This window comes from Sturnus vulgaris, chromosome 1 (genome assembly GCF_052056855.1).
Source record: "Sturnus vulgaris isolate bStuVul1 chromosome 1, bStuVul1.hap1, whole genome shotgun sequence".
NCBI classification, from domain to species: Eukaryota; Metazoa; Chordata; class Aves; order Passeriformes; family Sturnidae; genus Sturnus; species Sturnus vulgaris.
In genome coordinates this window covers 74,994,379-75,009,932 of record NC_142243.1, presented here as the reverse complement: position 1 = coordinate 75,009,932, position 15,554 = coordinate 74,994,379, and the positions used below count along the sequence as shown (strand labels likewise).

Here is a 15,554-nt window from a genome sequence, read left to right as displayed (position 1 = left end):
GTGAATTTAGGGATGGCAGTTCTGTTTTGATTCTTGAACTTAACAACCCATGAGAAGTCTTTAGTCACAATAATTCAGAAGTTCCCTTGGAGGACCTTTAATGGTTTCTAATGCATTTTAATGCCAAAGGGTTAACTGGGATCTCTGGCCCACATCTTTGAGGATACTGAGGAGACTAACTTGGATCAAAAATAATGGGAGGTGGGACCCTGCAGATCTCTGGGGGTCTTTGCTGATATGCATCAGATGTTTTGACACAAGGATAGTGGTCAGAAAAATGAAAAATACAACAATTAATGTGTGGCCATCCTGTCTGAGAAGGACTTAGCCACAAAGATCTTTACTGGCTCAATTTCAGTGATACCTGAATGACTGGTAATGATTGGTACACCCCATCATTGTCTCATCTGCTCTGTAGGCTGGGGTCAGATGTATCCAGGGCTGTTGTCACTGTGGTTTCTACTGGTTCTTCTGTAGGAAGTGGGTCAGGACATTGTGCATGGGGCTGGTGACAAAGCAGCTGCGCAGAGAGTCCGTGCAGAGGGACTGGTTGCCTCTGGTCTGTACAGTTTGTGTTTGGGCACTGACTCTTTGTCAGGTGGTTCCAGCTGTCCAGTGGGCCATGTTACAGCTCTGCTGGTCTGCTAGACTGAGGAAAACCTCTGGCAGATTGTCCCAACCCTTTTTTCCTTCCTGGATGAGATTTCCTGAAGGAGAAAAGATCAGACATTGCTTCGTCAACTTTTTCAGGTTCTGAAAGCATTCCAGTTCAGGAGTCTTTATTTAATGGAGGCTGTAGTCCGTTTAAATGCTGATCAGAGCATTTGGCATATCCCTACAAATTTATGACAGCATTCTTCTCACGATAGCTCGGCCAGGAATGGTTATCCCATGAAAGCAGAGAGAAACACTGCTTCAGGGTGGAGCCCGTCTTTCTCCACCTCTGACTAATTCCAAGGTATCCCAGCCCGTGCAAGGCAAGCAGATGTTAGAGATACAAAGCTGTCTTGGCGCACATAAAACAAACCCACTTATTGACTTATTGGTCATTTATGAAGAGGGTGGCTTGCCCATGAAAACCTCAGGTGCATTTTTCACTTCTGCCTCTTCTCTCTGCCAGTCCCAGTGTGAAGCTTTTCCACCTCACAGCATGTGAGGTAGAAGTATCCAGGATGCTTCTACTGTGACAAACTATGTTAGAGTCTACTAGTTTCATTCTACCCATTGCTGGCCTCTGGGCCTTGGGCAAGAGATTGCATGGGAGGACATGGGAAAACGTGTGTGGGAGTTTGTGTGTAGGAACTCTTACGTGCTGGAAGGTGTTGGCTACGATGGAGAGAGTGAGCATAGCTGAGGACTTGCTCAGATTGACAGGGTGCTCCACCTCGCCTTTCAACAGGGCATTGCTATCCAGTGATGGAAACCAGCAAGCTGTGGCTGGCTTTGGCAGGCAGCTTCAAGCTGCAGGGCTGTGTGCCTGCTCACCTCATCACTTCCTCACCTGCACCGTCACTGCCCGCTCCTTACTCCCAGCATTTGGTTGAGAAGGGATACATCTTAGTATCTTGTGGTAGCAAAAGTGGTTGGTTTGTGGGGAAGCTCTGAAACTTGAAAAATGCAACTTAGGCAAATTGGAAAAAGCAGTAAGTTTTTGTGAATATACTGTCCTAAGGGCGTAGAAAAGAATTTGCACCTACATTGACATTTCCTGAGGCAAAGGAGTTAAGCAGATGCCAGGGAAGCTCTGAGGGAATATATGACAGAGCAAGCAAAATATAACGTTGGAGGATTATGTCAATATAGGAAGAAGGAAGAAAGAACAGAAATTGGAAGAAGGAAAGTCTTGCAAGGTACTCAAAAATACTTAGGTTGCCACTGAAAAGAAGCTTGGACTAGAAAAGCATCAGAAGATACGTGGTAAGGCAACGTTTACAAATAAATAAATTTTAAAAATAGAGAAAGAAAAATAGAACTGAGGAAGAAGACTAAGGAGCACTACAGGAACATGCAAGAAGGAAAAAACAGAAACAAGAAAGTGAGTGGCAAATGGAAGCAAAAAAGCAAGGGAAAGAACAGAGGTAACGAGAATGGTCGTTTTATCCTTGTATCTTGCATTGCGTATGGATTCCTGTTTTCGGGTGGGTACTGAAGCATTGGAGCTTGGCCAGCTGGGCTGAGACCTTGGCAGAGGAATGGGGAACAGCAAAGCTGGATGTTCTGTGCCTAAAGAAGAGGCTGATCCAGCTTCAGCACTAGAAGGAAAGAGAGGGAAGGGAAAGATGGTGCTGGGGGGCCTTCTTCCTCTTTCCTGCTTACCATCTTTGATCCCATAAGTATCCTATGAATCCAAAGCCATTTTTATGCTTTGTAGGAAGAAAGAAGAGGTGAGAAAGAAAAGACATAAAACTTTCACTGTTGCAAAGCCACATACAACCCTAGTTTAGCTCTGATCTCTGAGCCCTGCTGCCATAACCCAGTGCTGCTGCTGAGTTCAGTGGTACTGATTAGAGATCAAACACTGTGCTAGTGCAGCTCTGTGCTTCCCATCCCTGTACTTTCTTCTCACTATATGCTGGAGACTTAACTTCAGTGATCAACCACTCCTGGCCTTCTTTCATTCTTAACTCCAGCAATTTAAAAGAATACCCCCTGGCTGGGGATTCCTGTTGCAGTTCAAGGAAATATTTCTTCCCTTCTCTGATTAAGCTCCTTTCATGCACATAAAGCCAACTCCTTACCTGAGAGGGAGAGATGGCTGTAGGCAACATAATGCATTTCTCATTCATTTGCTCTATCTCTGCAAGCAAGCTCAGCTCCAAACAATCTTGGCATGAATCCTGCACACACCTTTGTCCAGGCCAGACCCCATCAAAACTTGAAAGGGACTATGCTCAGCAGTGCAGTCATGGGTCTTCTTAGGGTTAATGATCAGTTTTCCAGCAGAGAGTGACTTGGCATTGCAATCAGGAGATGTTGCCAGCAGATATTGCCTGACAGACTTGTTGGGCAGCTTGAGAGAAATGCTAATAGCATATTGCTAGATATAGGTTTCCCATTCTTCTGTGGGGAAACTTCATGGTGATGACATTTGCATTAAACAGCAAGATGCTGCTATCAGCAATTATTGGTTAGAGGCTGAACTTTCCCACAAAAGAGTGGGAGATTATTTTTAATACAGTATTCACAGGAACGTGCTCCAGAACTCAGCTGTTGTCTTCTTCATTTAACCTCTTCAGGCAAGAAGGTAAAAATTCTATTTTGTTTTGTTGTTTTCTTTTTTTTTTTTTCCCCAAAATAACTGTGATTGTTTTTTTTTCTGATCCAAAGTACTCTACAGGCTGATAAAGTAAACATTATTTTTACATATGATGAGAAAGAGAGAGATACCTTTACAGGCTGCAGAGAGCAAAACACACTGCTAAAATTCAGGTGGCTCAAGAGCTCACACAAAGGGAGCTAGTTTCAGTGGGACATGAATGAGGATTTTAGGGACACATCTAAAGACTCTTGCCTAAATTTCACAGGCTTCTGAATGTGAAATTTCCCCAAAACCTCTCTGTCCATCCACTAAAATCTAATTGCCACAAGACTGATGAGCTCACTGGCTTGCACAAGAAAGTAGATCCTTTTCTGCCTGTATCTCCAGAAGGGCTGAAGGACAGGCTCTTTCAGAGCACCTCTACTCACTCTGCTAGAAACAGGCTTCATATAGAGTGATGGTGCTGGTGACCTGGGCAACATGACCTGCAGCATGAGAAATACAGGTTAATTTTCCTTCTTTACTCACATTTCCATGGCACAAGAAAAAGCCTTGAAATGTTCACAGGATGAGAGAGGGCATGCAGTCTTTGACTGGGTTCTAAGGCATTTCCCCTTTACACTGATCCCCACTACCAGGGAAGTTGTTTATGTTCTTAAACAAGGACACTGTAAAAGAGAAAGGGTGGAGTGGTATTCAGATTTTGTTAGTGGAGGTGCTAGTCTTTGCTATTAAAATATGAGCTCCTGGGTTTGGCAATGCTGCTTAGAAGCTTGCAGAGGAGCCTGTGCCATGCAAATCTGATGTGCACACAGGCACATCAAATAACTTGCCACTGTACAGCCTGTAAGAGGCCAATGCACATCCATTCTGTTTATGCAGAAATAACTGGCCTAGAAAGAAGTATAGAAGATACCAGAGGGGCTGATGAAAACTAAAAAAAAGCAGTCAGGGAAAAGCTTTCTGGCATAAAAAGTAGCATCCTGAGAGGTTGTTTGGAAAATGAACTTGGCACCATTTCGCTTGAAAAGCTGCTTTTTACTGAAATGCATTGTTTTTTAATTTAAAGCATGTGTTGTGCCACTCAAGGATGATCAGAATTGTTGTGTTGTAGGAAATTCAATTTTTCTTATGTGTTGTTTGTCCCTTTCACTCCAAATTGGCACAGAAACACTTGGAAACATGTTTTTGTATGAATGGTAATGAAAAATAAGGAAGTCATTCTACCAATTTTAATATGAGGAGACAGCACTATCTATCATGTTGACTTTTTCTAGGAGAGACCATGTAATTTCTGCCAATTCTATTTTCCTCTGTGTATGAGAAATGAATGAGTATTAAGGCACCTTAATGGGATGCAGACATGAATAAGTAAAACATGCAATGGGAATTATCATGTGGCATCAGGCAAAACAGGTTCCTTCTTACTTAAGTTGTATGAAATAGAGAATTACCTTAACAGCAAGGCTACAGGTCTCTTACCTTCCCCACCCTATTTACTGCCTCCTCCTGTTGACTGAATAATATAATCTAATACAACCATTAATTATGACAGCTTTCAGCACAGGTTTCTTTATTCTTTGATAGTTTTTGTTTTGATTTCATCTAACCTTAGCAAAAAACAAACTATAAAGAGAGAACAGATCATGAATAGTTATAGAAAAGGAGTGTTCATCATTTCACACAGCCATGGAGGAAGTTTGTAATTTTTACAAGGTCTGTGGTATGCAGTGGTTTCTTCTGAAGGAAGCTATATTCCTGGGTAGCTTCTTGCTCACATACTGCAGTGCCTGTAATTTCATTTGCCAGACTATGTTAAAAGCTGCTGAACCATCATGCAAAGGATCTCCTGTCATCAGGGGCTCTGCACTACTAATAGTGCTCAGTGCAGGTACTTTGGCTAGTGTGGAACAGCAGCTAGGAACTTCCTGGAACACTTCTTTTGATCCTATATCATCCCTCCTTACCACTCCAAGATGATTTAAAAGTGACATTAGCATTTACTGCCCACCATGTAGATGTTCTCCAAACACTGTGGAGTGTTTGGAGCTACTTGCAGTAGCTCCATAAGTCTGACTGAATTATTACACAGATTATACAGAAAGCTTTGTAGTGTAGAATCATTCATACATTTGTTCCCACCCTGTTTTAGATTAAGAAAGTTCCTTTAATCCTTTCAGTGTGCAGTAAGAAAGTTCCTCTACCTGCCCTCCCTTCCTCTGGATTTCTAGGGCAGGTCTCTAAGTTGTTCCCACTCACAAAACCATGGAGTTGGCTGTGGTGTTTGCACCTGGATGTCTCCCTGGTGACAGTCTGCTGCTTTTGCTAAAGGAGTGGCCACATCAGTGTGCCAGACACTCACTTTAAAACCTGTTCCCAGATCCTGGGCTCTCCCTCCATTCTTGGCACTCAGCCCTTTCCCTGCAGGGTGGGGTGGAGCTGCCATCTTCCTACTGAGTAAGATTATTAGCTCCTTTTTATTCTCCGTGACTCGTTCAGAGGTTGGGACACACCTACGACGTGCCTCATGCCCTACATTCACTGTGTCCGATTTCACAGCTCCATTTCAGATCTTTCAAGAGATGTGGAAGTATAGCACTACAAACTTCAGCACTGAAGATGCACTGAGTTTTGTTTTCAGAAGGTTGCTGATAGTAGGATATGAAGGTGGAAGAAAAGAGAACTTATTTAGTGCAATGGCTTGTGGTAAGATCACTGCATTATTAAAAGGAAAATTAAAACCATATTACATAAAAAGACTAATAGCAGAGCTAGAACAGCTGTGTTCAGAATTAAAATGAGATAAAACTCATCTTTAATTTGTCGGTGCAAAGAACCCTTTGGATATTTCTCGTCTGTTTTGTCCATTCGCAATATGTCTTTATGTGAAGTACTTCTGGACTTCAAGGTAAAACAAAAATCTCAGTATGAAACATCTTTGAACTTTTCTTTCAGCATCACAGGTTCTTTCCACAGAGCATCACTCAGAAACAGGATGAAGCATTGATTGTTGCTGTGCTTTTCAAGTTGGTCAAATGGCAAGAAATGTCTGCATTTGTACCTTCATATATTCAGAAGCTTTACTTTTTCATCTCTTCTAAGCTCTGCAGCAGTTTGTTTAAGGCTCAGTCTGTTTTCCTGTGGGCTGAGTTAATTCCCATTGTCTGGCACTTGCTGCAGGTGCAGATGGTTTCACAGACAAATGCTGCACCTTGGCTGAGCCATACCAACTCCCAGTGCCCTGGTAACTTCTGGCACCTGAGCTCCTGCTTTCCATGCAGAGCCATGCCTGGCTCATGGCTGAGCTGGAGATAGCGTGCATGCTGCATCCTGAGAACAGTGTAAGGCATTCTGAGTAGCTTTTTGCATAAAGATAACTCTGTGAAGGTCAGGCTGTCTGTGAAGAGAGGGAGCTGTGGCTGTAGTCGAGGAACTGGGGCCTCAGTGGGAGGCTGACAGGAGAGTTTTGGCTGGAATGGGTTGCAGGTCCCCAGCACCAGGCAATCCCTTCCCCAGAGGGCTCAAAATAAGTCTCAAAGGGACACCAACAGCACAGGACAGGCTGTTCAAGTGCCCTGCTGATAAAAATCCTGAAGTTCAGCTTTGCACCAGCCTCTTCCCACCTCTGGTGACACAGACTGGAGCTCCTCATGTAACCTCACCTTGCAGGCTGCAGCTTCAGGGCAGACAGGGCTGAGGAAGGGTCCCTGCTGTGCTCTGGCCATCTGTGGGCACCGGGGAGAACCACATGGCTGTGCACTCACTCCTTTTTCCAAAAGAGAGGAACCCTGGCAGCTTTCTCTGGACCCGACCCATGCTGGTCCCAGTGCAGGCTGAAAGGTAGAGAAAGCCAAACCTGTGCCACGGGAGACATGAAGGATTTGTCTCCACACTGTGGCTGTGTATTTTCCCCTAAATAAATAATCTTTCTGGAATACAGACCAATGCTACTTGTCCAAAATGTTTGATACTGAAAGTGATGTAGGGTTTTTTTTTTTTTGTTTTTGATTTATTTTTTTAAAATCTAATTCCAGAAAATTTTGTGTGATCCCACTGGTATCTACACAACACCTTTACAATTAATTCTCCTAAGATTCAGGAAAGGAGTTCCTAATGGCCTGTTTTTCAGATGGCCTCCTTGCAAGGACCAAGGTGAACTTGGTCCTAACTTGTTCTTAGCGGAGTGAATTGAACATAAATGACCCATGGGAGAGGTATCAGACTCTAATGTTTCTACTACAGAAGTAGAGAGTGACACATATCTTGTCATATCACTGAGCAGGAACTTACAGACTTCTTGTCAGGGCTCCTGGGCTATTACTTTGTTTGGAATTTTTAATTGTGTATCCTGCCTCAATCTCTGGCTTCTGGAAAACTTATGAGAAGTTAAAAGCGTATTTCAAACTGTTAATGTTTGTCTCCATAGCTGTTAATGACCCTTTTTCATGTATGAAGACATTTAATGAATAGTGATTTTATTTTTAGAAGCCTGTTGTTTGAAACCTCCTTGCTTGTTACCACAGATGGGTATATGCAGGCTTAGTTTCTCCAAGTCTCTATCACTAATGTATAAGGAGGAAAGATTTGATACAAGTGTATGCATCAAACCAGTTTGGAGAAGGAAAATGTTAATCCATACCTGTCTAATTTCAATATTATAAGTTGAAATAAGACACAGTATGGGATAAAGCAGAAAAAAGGGCCCTTTCTGAGGAATGTACATATGTTGTGAGCATGGGTCCCTTTTGCAGACCCTCTGTGTCTTTGCTCTCACTGTGCACCATAGACTGATCTGTGCAAAGCTGATTAAGACTTCCAGGATTTAGAAAACGTCTAGTATGTTCAAGAGTCAGCTATGGGACTGTCTCAGGGCAGACAGATGCTTCACAGTGTGGTCTAAGCTAGGCCAGCTGCACTAAATTTCTTAATTCTTTTGTGCTCCCACTCAGCAGCCACTTCATGATGGACTCCATTTCTAGACCAGTTACTGAGTTTTGCCTTGATCTCTACAAAAAGCTCAACAGAAGTGCAGAGGACACAAATATTGTCTTCTCTCCAATGAGCATCTCCGTTGCCCTGGCCCTGATCCATCTCGGTGCAAAAAACAACACTGCTGCTCAGATAGAGAAAGTGAGTATGGATGAACCATGGTGAGGTGCTTCCACATGGCTTGCTGTTCCCTTAATGGAAATATTTGGCATCCCAGCGTGGCACATGTGCAAATGTCTCCCAGGAAACCTGCACAAGGGCAGGCACAAGTGCTGCCTTCACAGTTGTGCTTGGAGTACTGTGATCCCTGCCATCTGCTGGTGTGAGTCTCATCACAGCCCCTGCAAGAGCACAGAGCAAGGGCTGACTGAGGGGAGGTGATACAGCACAGTGGGGCGCTCTGGCTTTCCCCAGGTCTGCTGGCAGAATATCAGGCTTTATTTCAGAATTACGGGCAGGCGTTTCCTCTTGTGGTTACTACGAGAATCCTGAGAGCGGGAGTCTGGGAGGGCAGTGGGGAGAGCTGCACACACCTGAAGGGGTTACACCTGAAAGGGTGGCTGAAAGCATTAGCTCACTTGTCCCTTATGATTTTCAAGAGTCAAAATGTCAAAGAGACCCAGGTGGGCAAGGAGGAGGTGAAGAAGGCCACCTCTTCAGTCACTGTGCCTTTACTTCCTGCAGTGCAAGTTCTGCTTTCTACAACCTTTCTTCTCTTTTTTTCTTTCTTCTCTCTACCATGAGTGGTAAAAGACCAATAAACCGAAGGCAGAAATTCTCACTAGGGTGTGGTGAGTTGGCCTTTGCTGTGGCTGCCAGGTGCCCACCCAGACACTCTCTCAGAGTCTGTTCTCTTTGCACAGAGACCACCCCTGCAGCCCCCTGGGGACCATAACCCTGCCACACCAATAGTTTAGACAGGGACTCCTGCTTATTTTAGGAAAGCAATGAGAATTGCTCAGTATCAGTATCCTCTAGAAAACAAGAGTAAGTCTATGTATGATGCACCATCATTATAATAGAAAAGCTGCTGAAAATTTTTCAGTGATGTGTTTGCATAGTAGAAACAAGGACTAGTTTGTGTTAAGAGCACTGTGGTTTTGATCTATTTCTTAACCTGATGCTAATGTTAAGGATGATTGCTAGAAGCCAGTTTTGATGTTTTTAAAGAAAATTAGCTTTTGTCTCTTTGCTTGGGGCAACTTTCTGTTTTGAAATTTAAAATAATTGTAGCAATGAAAACACAAATCAAATATAAACATTTTGAGGTAGTGAAGAGTAACATTTTGAGGGATTAAGTGCAAGTTCTTGGTTTGTTAATATAGAAAAGTGGGTCTGAACATGAATGTATGAACAAGTTCAAGTCTGTCATTTCAGCTGATGAGTGAAGCGGATAAAATATCTTTCATCAATCTACACCACTTATCCAATACAGCATAGCAAAGCTTTTAAACAAGGAAAATGGTTTTATCCCAGTTACAATTGACATAACTTGACATCTTCACCTGCAGGTGCTCCATGTCAGGAAAGTCACAGGAAGAATGAGTCTTGGATATGATCACGAGAGTGCAGCCCCAGAAATGGAGCCAGAAGGAAGCCTGGAGAGTCAGCCTTCCTTCTCAGAGGTGCGTCCTTGGGTGGGGAGCCCTGCCTTGGCTGCGTGGTAGGTTAGTGCGGGTGGAACACTAGGGTTTGCCACTGGAGGGAGTCAAGACCACATTCTCAGTCTGCCTAATCCTCTAGGAAATGACTGATACAAGGTTTTATTTTATTAAAGGCCAGTAAGTCAGTACCAAAGCCTTCAGTGATCTCATCTGAAGGAGGATCAGGCTACAAAGCTTGGACTAGCTGGATTTAAAAATCAGTACAGCAGGAGTTAGCCTTATAGCGTTATCTAATTAAGATGCAAATTAGCAACCAAAGCTGTACAGAGGAATTATTTTAATTGTTGTGTTTGTGTTATTCTCAGTGTAACAAGGAGGGAGACCTTAACCATAAAGTGTTCCAGCAGCTGCTTTTACAACTACAAAACCTTGGTGAAAAATACGTTTTAACTTTGGCCAGCAATCTCTTTATACAACAAGGATTTGAACTCCAGCAAGTAAGTCACCTGCTAACTGCTGTGGCCATGACTCAGGCTTTCCTGTAACTGTGAGCCTCCCTGTTGTCCCTTTTGTATGTGTTTTGGAGCACATGATGTGCTACATGGAGCTGTAGCTCTTAAGGCTGGTGGGAAAGAGACAGAACTGTCAATTTTGCATGTTTTTATAAAAACAAAAAAACAAACCACAAAAAAACCACCCTGCAGATATCAAATGCTACAGAGCAAAAATAAAGCAGGGATCTCCTAATTTTTGGCATATGTGTGCACTCAGACAGAGGAGAACCTACAGCCAAAAATGGCATATTCAAGCTGTCTGAAAACTACCTGCTTCAGGTCTTGCAAGTAGAACAGCTGGGGCAGCAGTAAGCTTGGAGAGGTTTATCTCCAGGAAGGTTGTACAGGTTCATGCACAAGACTGCTCTGCTGAACTTCTTGCTCCTTTCCTACAGAATGATTGAGTGGTCTTGAAACTACTTGATATGGCTACCTTGTTAGTCACATCTTTGCTTTTCTGTCAATTATTTCAATACTTAACCATCAAACAACTCATCTTGCATTTCTTTTATTTCTTTGATTTTTTAAAATCTGAACCTCAGTTATGCAGTTCTCCATGACAAGACTCTTTCTTCTGGTTTTCTTTTTGCTTGTTTACATTTTGACCTGTGCTTTAGAATAATTATCTCTTCTTCAAAGATCCTCTTAATAAGCTTCAGATTATTAAGACAGCTAAGCTTCAGACCTGACATTTCCAAAATGAAATTTTGCCTTATAGACTCAAGATCCCTCACCATTTCTAAAATACTATTGAGCATTTGATTTCTTTCAAAAGGCAGTAAGTGCTTAATAGATTTGACCAATTCAGGATCTTTATTTTGCTTTACAGCAATTTCTAATGTGTAGCAAGGAACTGTATGGAGCAATGCTGCAAACAGTAGACTTTCATGGTGCTGTTGAAGCTGCCAGAAGAAAAATTAATGCTTGGGTTGAAAGTGAAACACAAGGTAAAACAAAGCAAAACCATAGCCATTCTATCACTGCCTTCCTACATGGATTCAACAAATGAAATTCCAGGGTAGGAAAAGCAAAGACCTGTTCACATTTCTGTGTGTTCACTCTTATGCTGTTTAAGGGTAGTTTGTCTTCCCATCTGCTCTTGAAATATTAGAGTAAGTTACCAACTAACTTATTTATGAGTCAAAGATATGTTTGCTGTATTTTTTTATTCCCACCCTTATGCCTGGCCTGATAATTGCAGTAATACCGATAGGTCTGACCAGACAAACTGCTCCAGCAAACAGCCATAAATGCAGATTCAGAGCACCAGGGGATAATTTGGTGACCCCCAGTTCCCCCATCCTCCCTGGCTGGTAACAGGGTAGAGGAAGCTACCTTTTGTATATCTGTATTGTTTTTGTCCTTCAAAGAAACTGAGAACTGTGTTCCTAAGTTTTTCCAAAACTAAGTTCACAGACTAATAATAGAGTCTCAGTCCAAAATCTTAATGACAGCTAATAAATACATCTGTGTTTCAAAATTCTCTTAAGGTAAAATCAAGGAACTCTTTGCACCTGGTGTGATTGATGGACGTGCCTTGCTGGTGCTTGTGAATGTAATCTACTTCAAGGCATCCTGGGAAAGCAAGTTTGAGGAAGAAAAAACAGTTCAGAGGGATTTTAAACTGAATCAGGTACATCTGCCTTCTGTAAACCTTTACATTATTCACCTTAGCTACTGTGACCATTGCAGCAAGTATAACAATTTCCAGGGCTGAGCTGCCCTGTGAGTAAGGTGTGGGTGTGTTGGGAACTTAACTTGCCTCCCTTGTTGGGTAGAGGTGTTGGTGAGAGCTGTATTGCCTAACTGACTGTGCAATTTTCTTTTCCATAGAACAGAAAGAAACCTGTGCAGATGATGTATCAGAAAGGCAAATTTAAACTGGGCTACATTGAGGAGGTGGCTGCCCAGATCCTAGAACTCCCTTATGCTCAGAAGTCACTGAGCATGATCATCCTGCTGCCAGGTGATGAGGCTGATGGATCTGTCGGTGGGCTGGAGCAGGTAAGGCAGTACATGTCTTGGACTAGGGCTGGGAGCCAGCTGTCTGAATTAATACTGGGTAAAGATCTCAATTTTTCAAAGCTTCCCACCTATTTTAATCTCCTTTTCCCCTCCAACCTGTAGATTGAAAGCACAATCACCTATGAAAATTTAATGCTGTGGGCCTCCTCAGAGAACATGTTTGAGACAACAGTGGAGGTTTACCTGCCCCGATTCAAGCTGGAAGGCACCTTCAACCTCAACGAGGTTCTACAAGAGATGGGGATGACTGACATCTTCACTGAATCAAAAGTTGACCTTTCTGCAATGACGTTCACAAAATCTCTGGTGCTGTCCAGCGTTGTCCACAAGGCGTATGTGGAAGTCAATGAGGAAGGCACGGTGGCAGCAGCTGGCACAGGAGCTTCCATTGTCAGGAGGTCCCTGCCTCTCACTGAGGTGTTCATGGCTAATCACCCTTTCTTATTCTTTATAAGACACAATCCTACCAATGCTATCGTTTTCTTTGGCAAACTCTGTTCACCTTAAAAAAATCAGGGCCATTTTCTAACACTGTGAGGAACACCTGGATGAAAAGCAAAAATTGTATTTTTTTCCCCAGTGCTTTCTTAATCCTTTGACACCTACTTTGTACTTCAAAATCATTACTGCAGCCAGTTTTGTTTAGAACCTATGAATCAGATGCTCTGCCACTAGGCTCCTTGAATGGTAAATATTGATCTGAATCCAGAATATGAGTAAATTGTACCTTAAGCTCACTGGATATGAATAACATTTTGTTTCCTTGATCTTCACATGTGCTCATGGTGACAATAGGGTTGAGGTAAGAAGAGCCCTCTGGAGATCATCGGGTCCACCTCCCCTGCACGAGCAGGGCCCTCTACAGCTGGTTGCCCAAGACCAAGTCCAGATGCCTTTTGGATAGCTCCAAAGATGGACACTCCACCACCTGTCTGGGCAACCTCTCCTAAGCCTGTGTTAAGTTCTCCAATAACTCCAAAGAGAATTTTGTATGCATGGTGTCTGCAGGAACAGCATACAAAACCATGTATTCCTAAAGACGGTTAATTATTTACATAGCATAGAAAGCTGTCTTTTATATGGAGATAAATCAAATTATTTATCTCAAGGTTTCAAAGAATAGGAAGAAAATGGTCTAAAGCATCCCACTGAAGCTACCCATATGGAACATTGTAGCAATGAACTTCCAAGAAATGTGTTTTCCTTTTCCCATGTTGCTGTGTGGCGAATTTAAAAGTTCTGAGACACAAATCTGAGAGACAGAGCCCTCTCCATACTTTGAAAAATGAGGAAATGTTTTTTAAAGTGCAGTATAAATCATGGAAATCACAGTTAAGCATTACCTGGGAATGTTTGTGGGAAAAAATTAAACTTCTTTCCAGCTGATAGGGAGACATTACTGATAATTTTCTAGTTTAACATAAGTGATGTCTTCCTCAGAGGGATGAGGTTTAACAAATTAACATTTGTAATGTGCTTTTTAAATTTATATATATAACTAATGGAGAATCAGTGAATAACATGTTTAATGCACAGAATTATATATGGCTTCAGAAAGGAGAAGACACATTAAAATATTGATGTGTCTCCTAAATAGAACATAAGCAGCTTTAAACTTGAACAGAAAAATTCCCTCATCCAAAATTTGTAGGCATTTTGTTTTCTCCTTTTGTAAATTTCTAGCAGCTAGCATTTTCCTTTGCTTGCTCTGAGCTATTTTGATGTGAGCAATTAGATGCTTTGCCTGTGTTGAAATTCAGGAGCAAGGTAGGATGAGGTGTAAATTCCTGGGGAACATCTAGAGAATGGATTCAAAGCAGACCTTATGAAAACTGTTCAAATAGGGCTTCTGAAAAAGGGCATTACAATGACTCATTTTTTTCTTTCTGTTTTTTAAAATTCAAAATACTACTTAACTTTTGCAGTGAAGAAATTCATGTGGCTCAGGAGAAGAAAGGCCTGTATCCCATATCCTTGCTGGAATTCAAGCCTTCAGCTCTCAAGAGAATGCACCAAGTGCTCTCAGGCACCAGGCTTTAGCATAGGCTGCAGGGCAAAACTGCTCACCTTCCTTTTGAAGCCCTTACATGAAGGAGTGCAGCTTAAAGACACAAGAAGAGAGCTCCAGGACAGATAACTTTGTAGTTCAATAACTGCATTATAGATGAGTTCTGGTTTCCAGGGTCTGGTCCCATTCCGGTTTTAGTCCAGTAACAGCAGATAAAAATTATCTGTATGTGGGTGTCTATCCTAACTAGAATGCTATGGAAGAATTTTTGTCTCTACTTTTCTGATAACATGAATTTTCCTTCACTTTCTTAAAATCTGCCTAGAAAAGAACATAGTGAATGAAGTAGGTCAGCTGTGAGCTCCATCTCAGTTCTTCAGAGTGCTGCTGTGCAGCTTTTTCATCTGAATCCTCATGCATGAAATTAGATATTCTTGGTTATGGGATGTGAGTCACAGCTTTTGTGTAAGAATACTGCCACCTACACATCTCCAAGATTGTTTTGCAATCCTCCCTCACCTGAGTGCTACAGTTTGGAAACAGAGTCCAGCTTTTCCACACACTTACTGACAGTTTTAAACACCCTTGAAAAGCACTCCCAAAGGACCTCTCTCACAAATCCTGATGGATGCCTTATTTTCTCGTGCAATGCCTCATGAGGCAGGTAGCTTTTGGCACAGCCCTAGTTGCAGCCTGCAACCTCACAGAGCTGCTGCTCTACCTCCACTCACACTCCACAGCTCCTTTTCCAAGAGATCCCCCCTGCAGCCCACTCTGCTGCCTCTCTGCAATCTGTCAGCACAACGCATTCCCAAAAATGGGGCAGCAATGACCAGTCCTGCCTTTTCCACAGCCCTCAGCTTGCCCAGTGAGGAATCATCTTACTAAACTGTAGTGGGACGACCACTGTGGGGAAAGGCTTTCTCAAACTAGAGTTTTGTCACAGGAGAAGTCCCCTCAGTCATATTTTCAGATGATATTCATGCAAGCATTGCATGTTATCTGGAGGGGACTTAGCTGCATTTTTCTCAATGAGTTCAGCTGCTGGTCTTCTGTGAGAAATGTGATATTCTGCCCAGAGCAGTGCTGAGCACAGAGCCTGTTGGCCTAAAATA

General features: G+C 42.5%; 1 protein-coding gene across 1 annotated transcript; it reads left to right on the top strand.

Moving 5' to 3' along the window:
* Positions 1–8,218: 8,218 nt before the first annotated feature.
* On the top strand, positions 8,219–12,938 carry LOC106850831 (serpin B12-like). The gene is made up of 7 exons (XM_014872442.2): positions 8,219–8,389; positions 9,760–9,873; positions 10,218–10,349; positions 11,236–11,353; positions 11,897–12,039; positions 12,240–12,410; positions 12,534–12,938. The coding sequence occupies exons 1-7, from the start codon at positions 8,219–8,221 to the stop codon at positions 12,936–12,938; spliced, it is 1,254 nt and encodes a 417-aa protein (XP_014727928.2).
* The last annotated feature ends 2,616 nt before the right edge of the window (positions 12,939–15,554 follow it).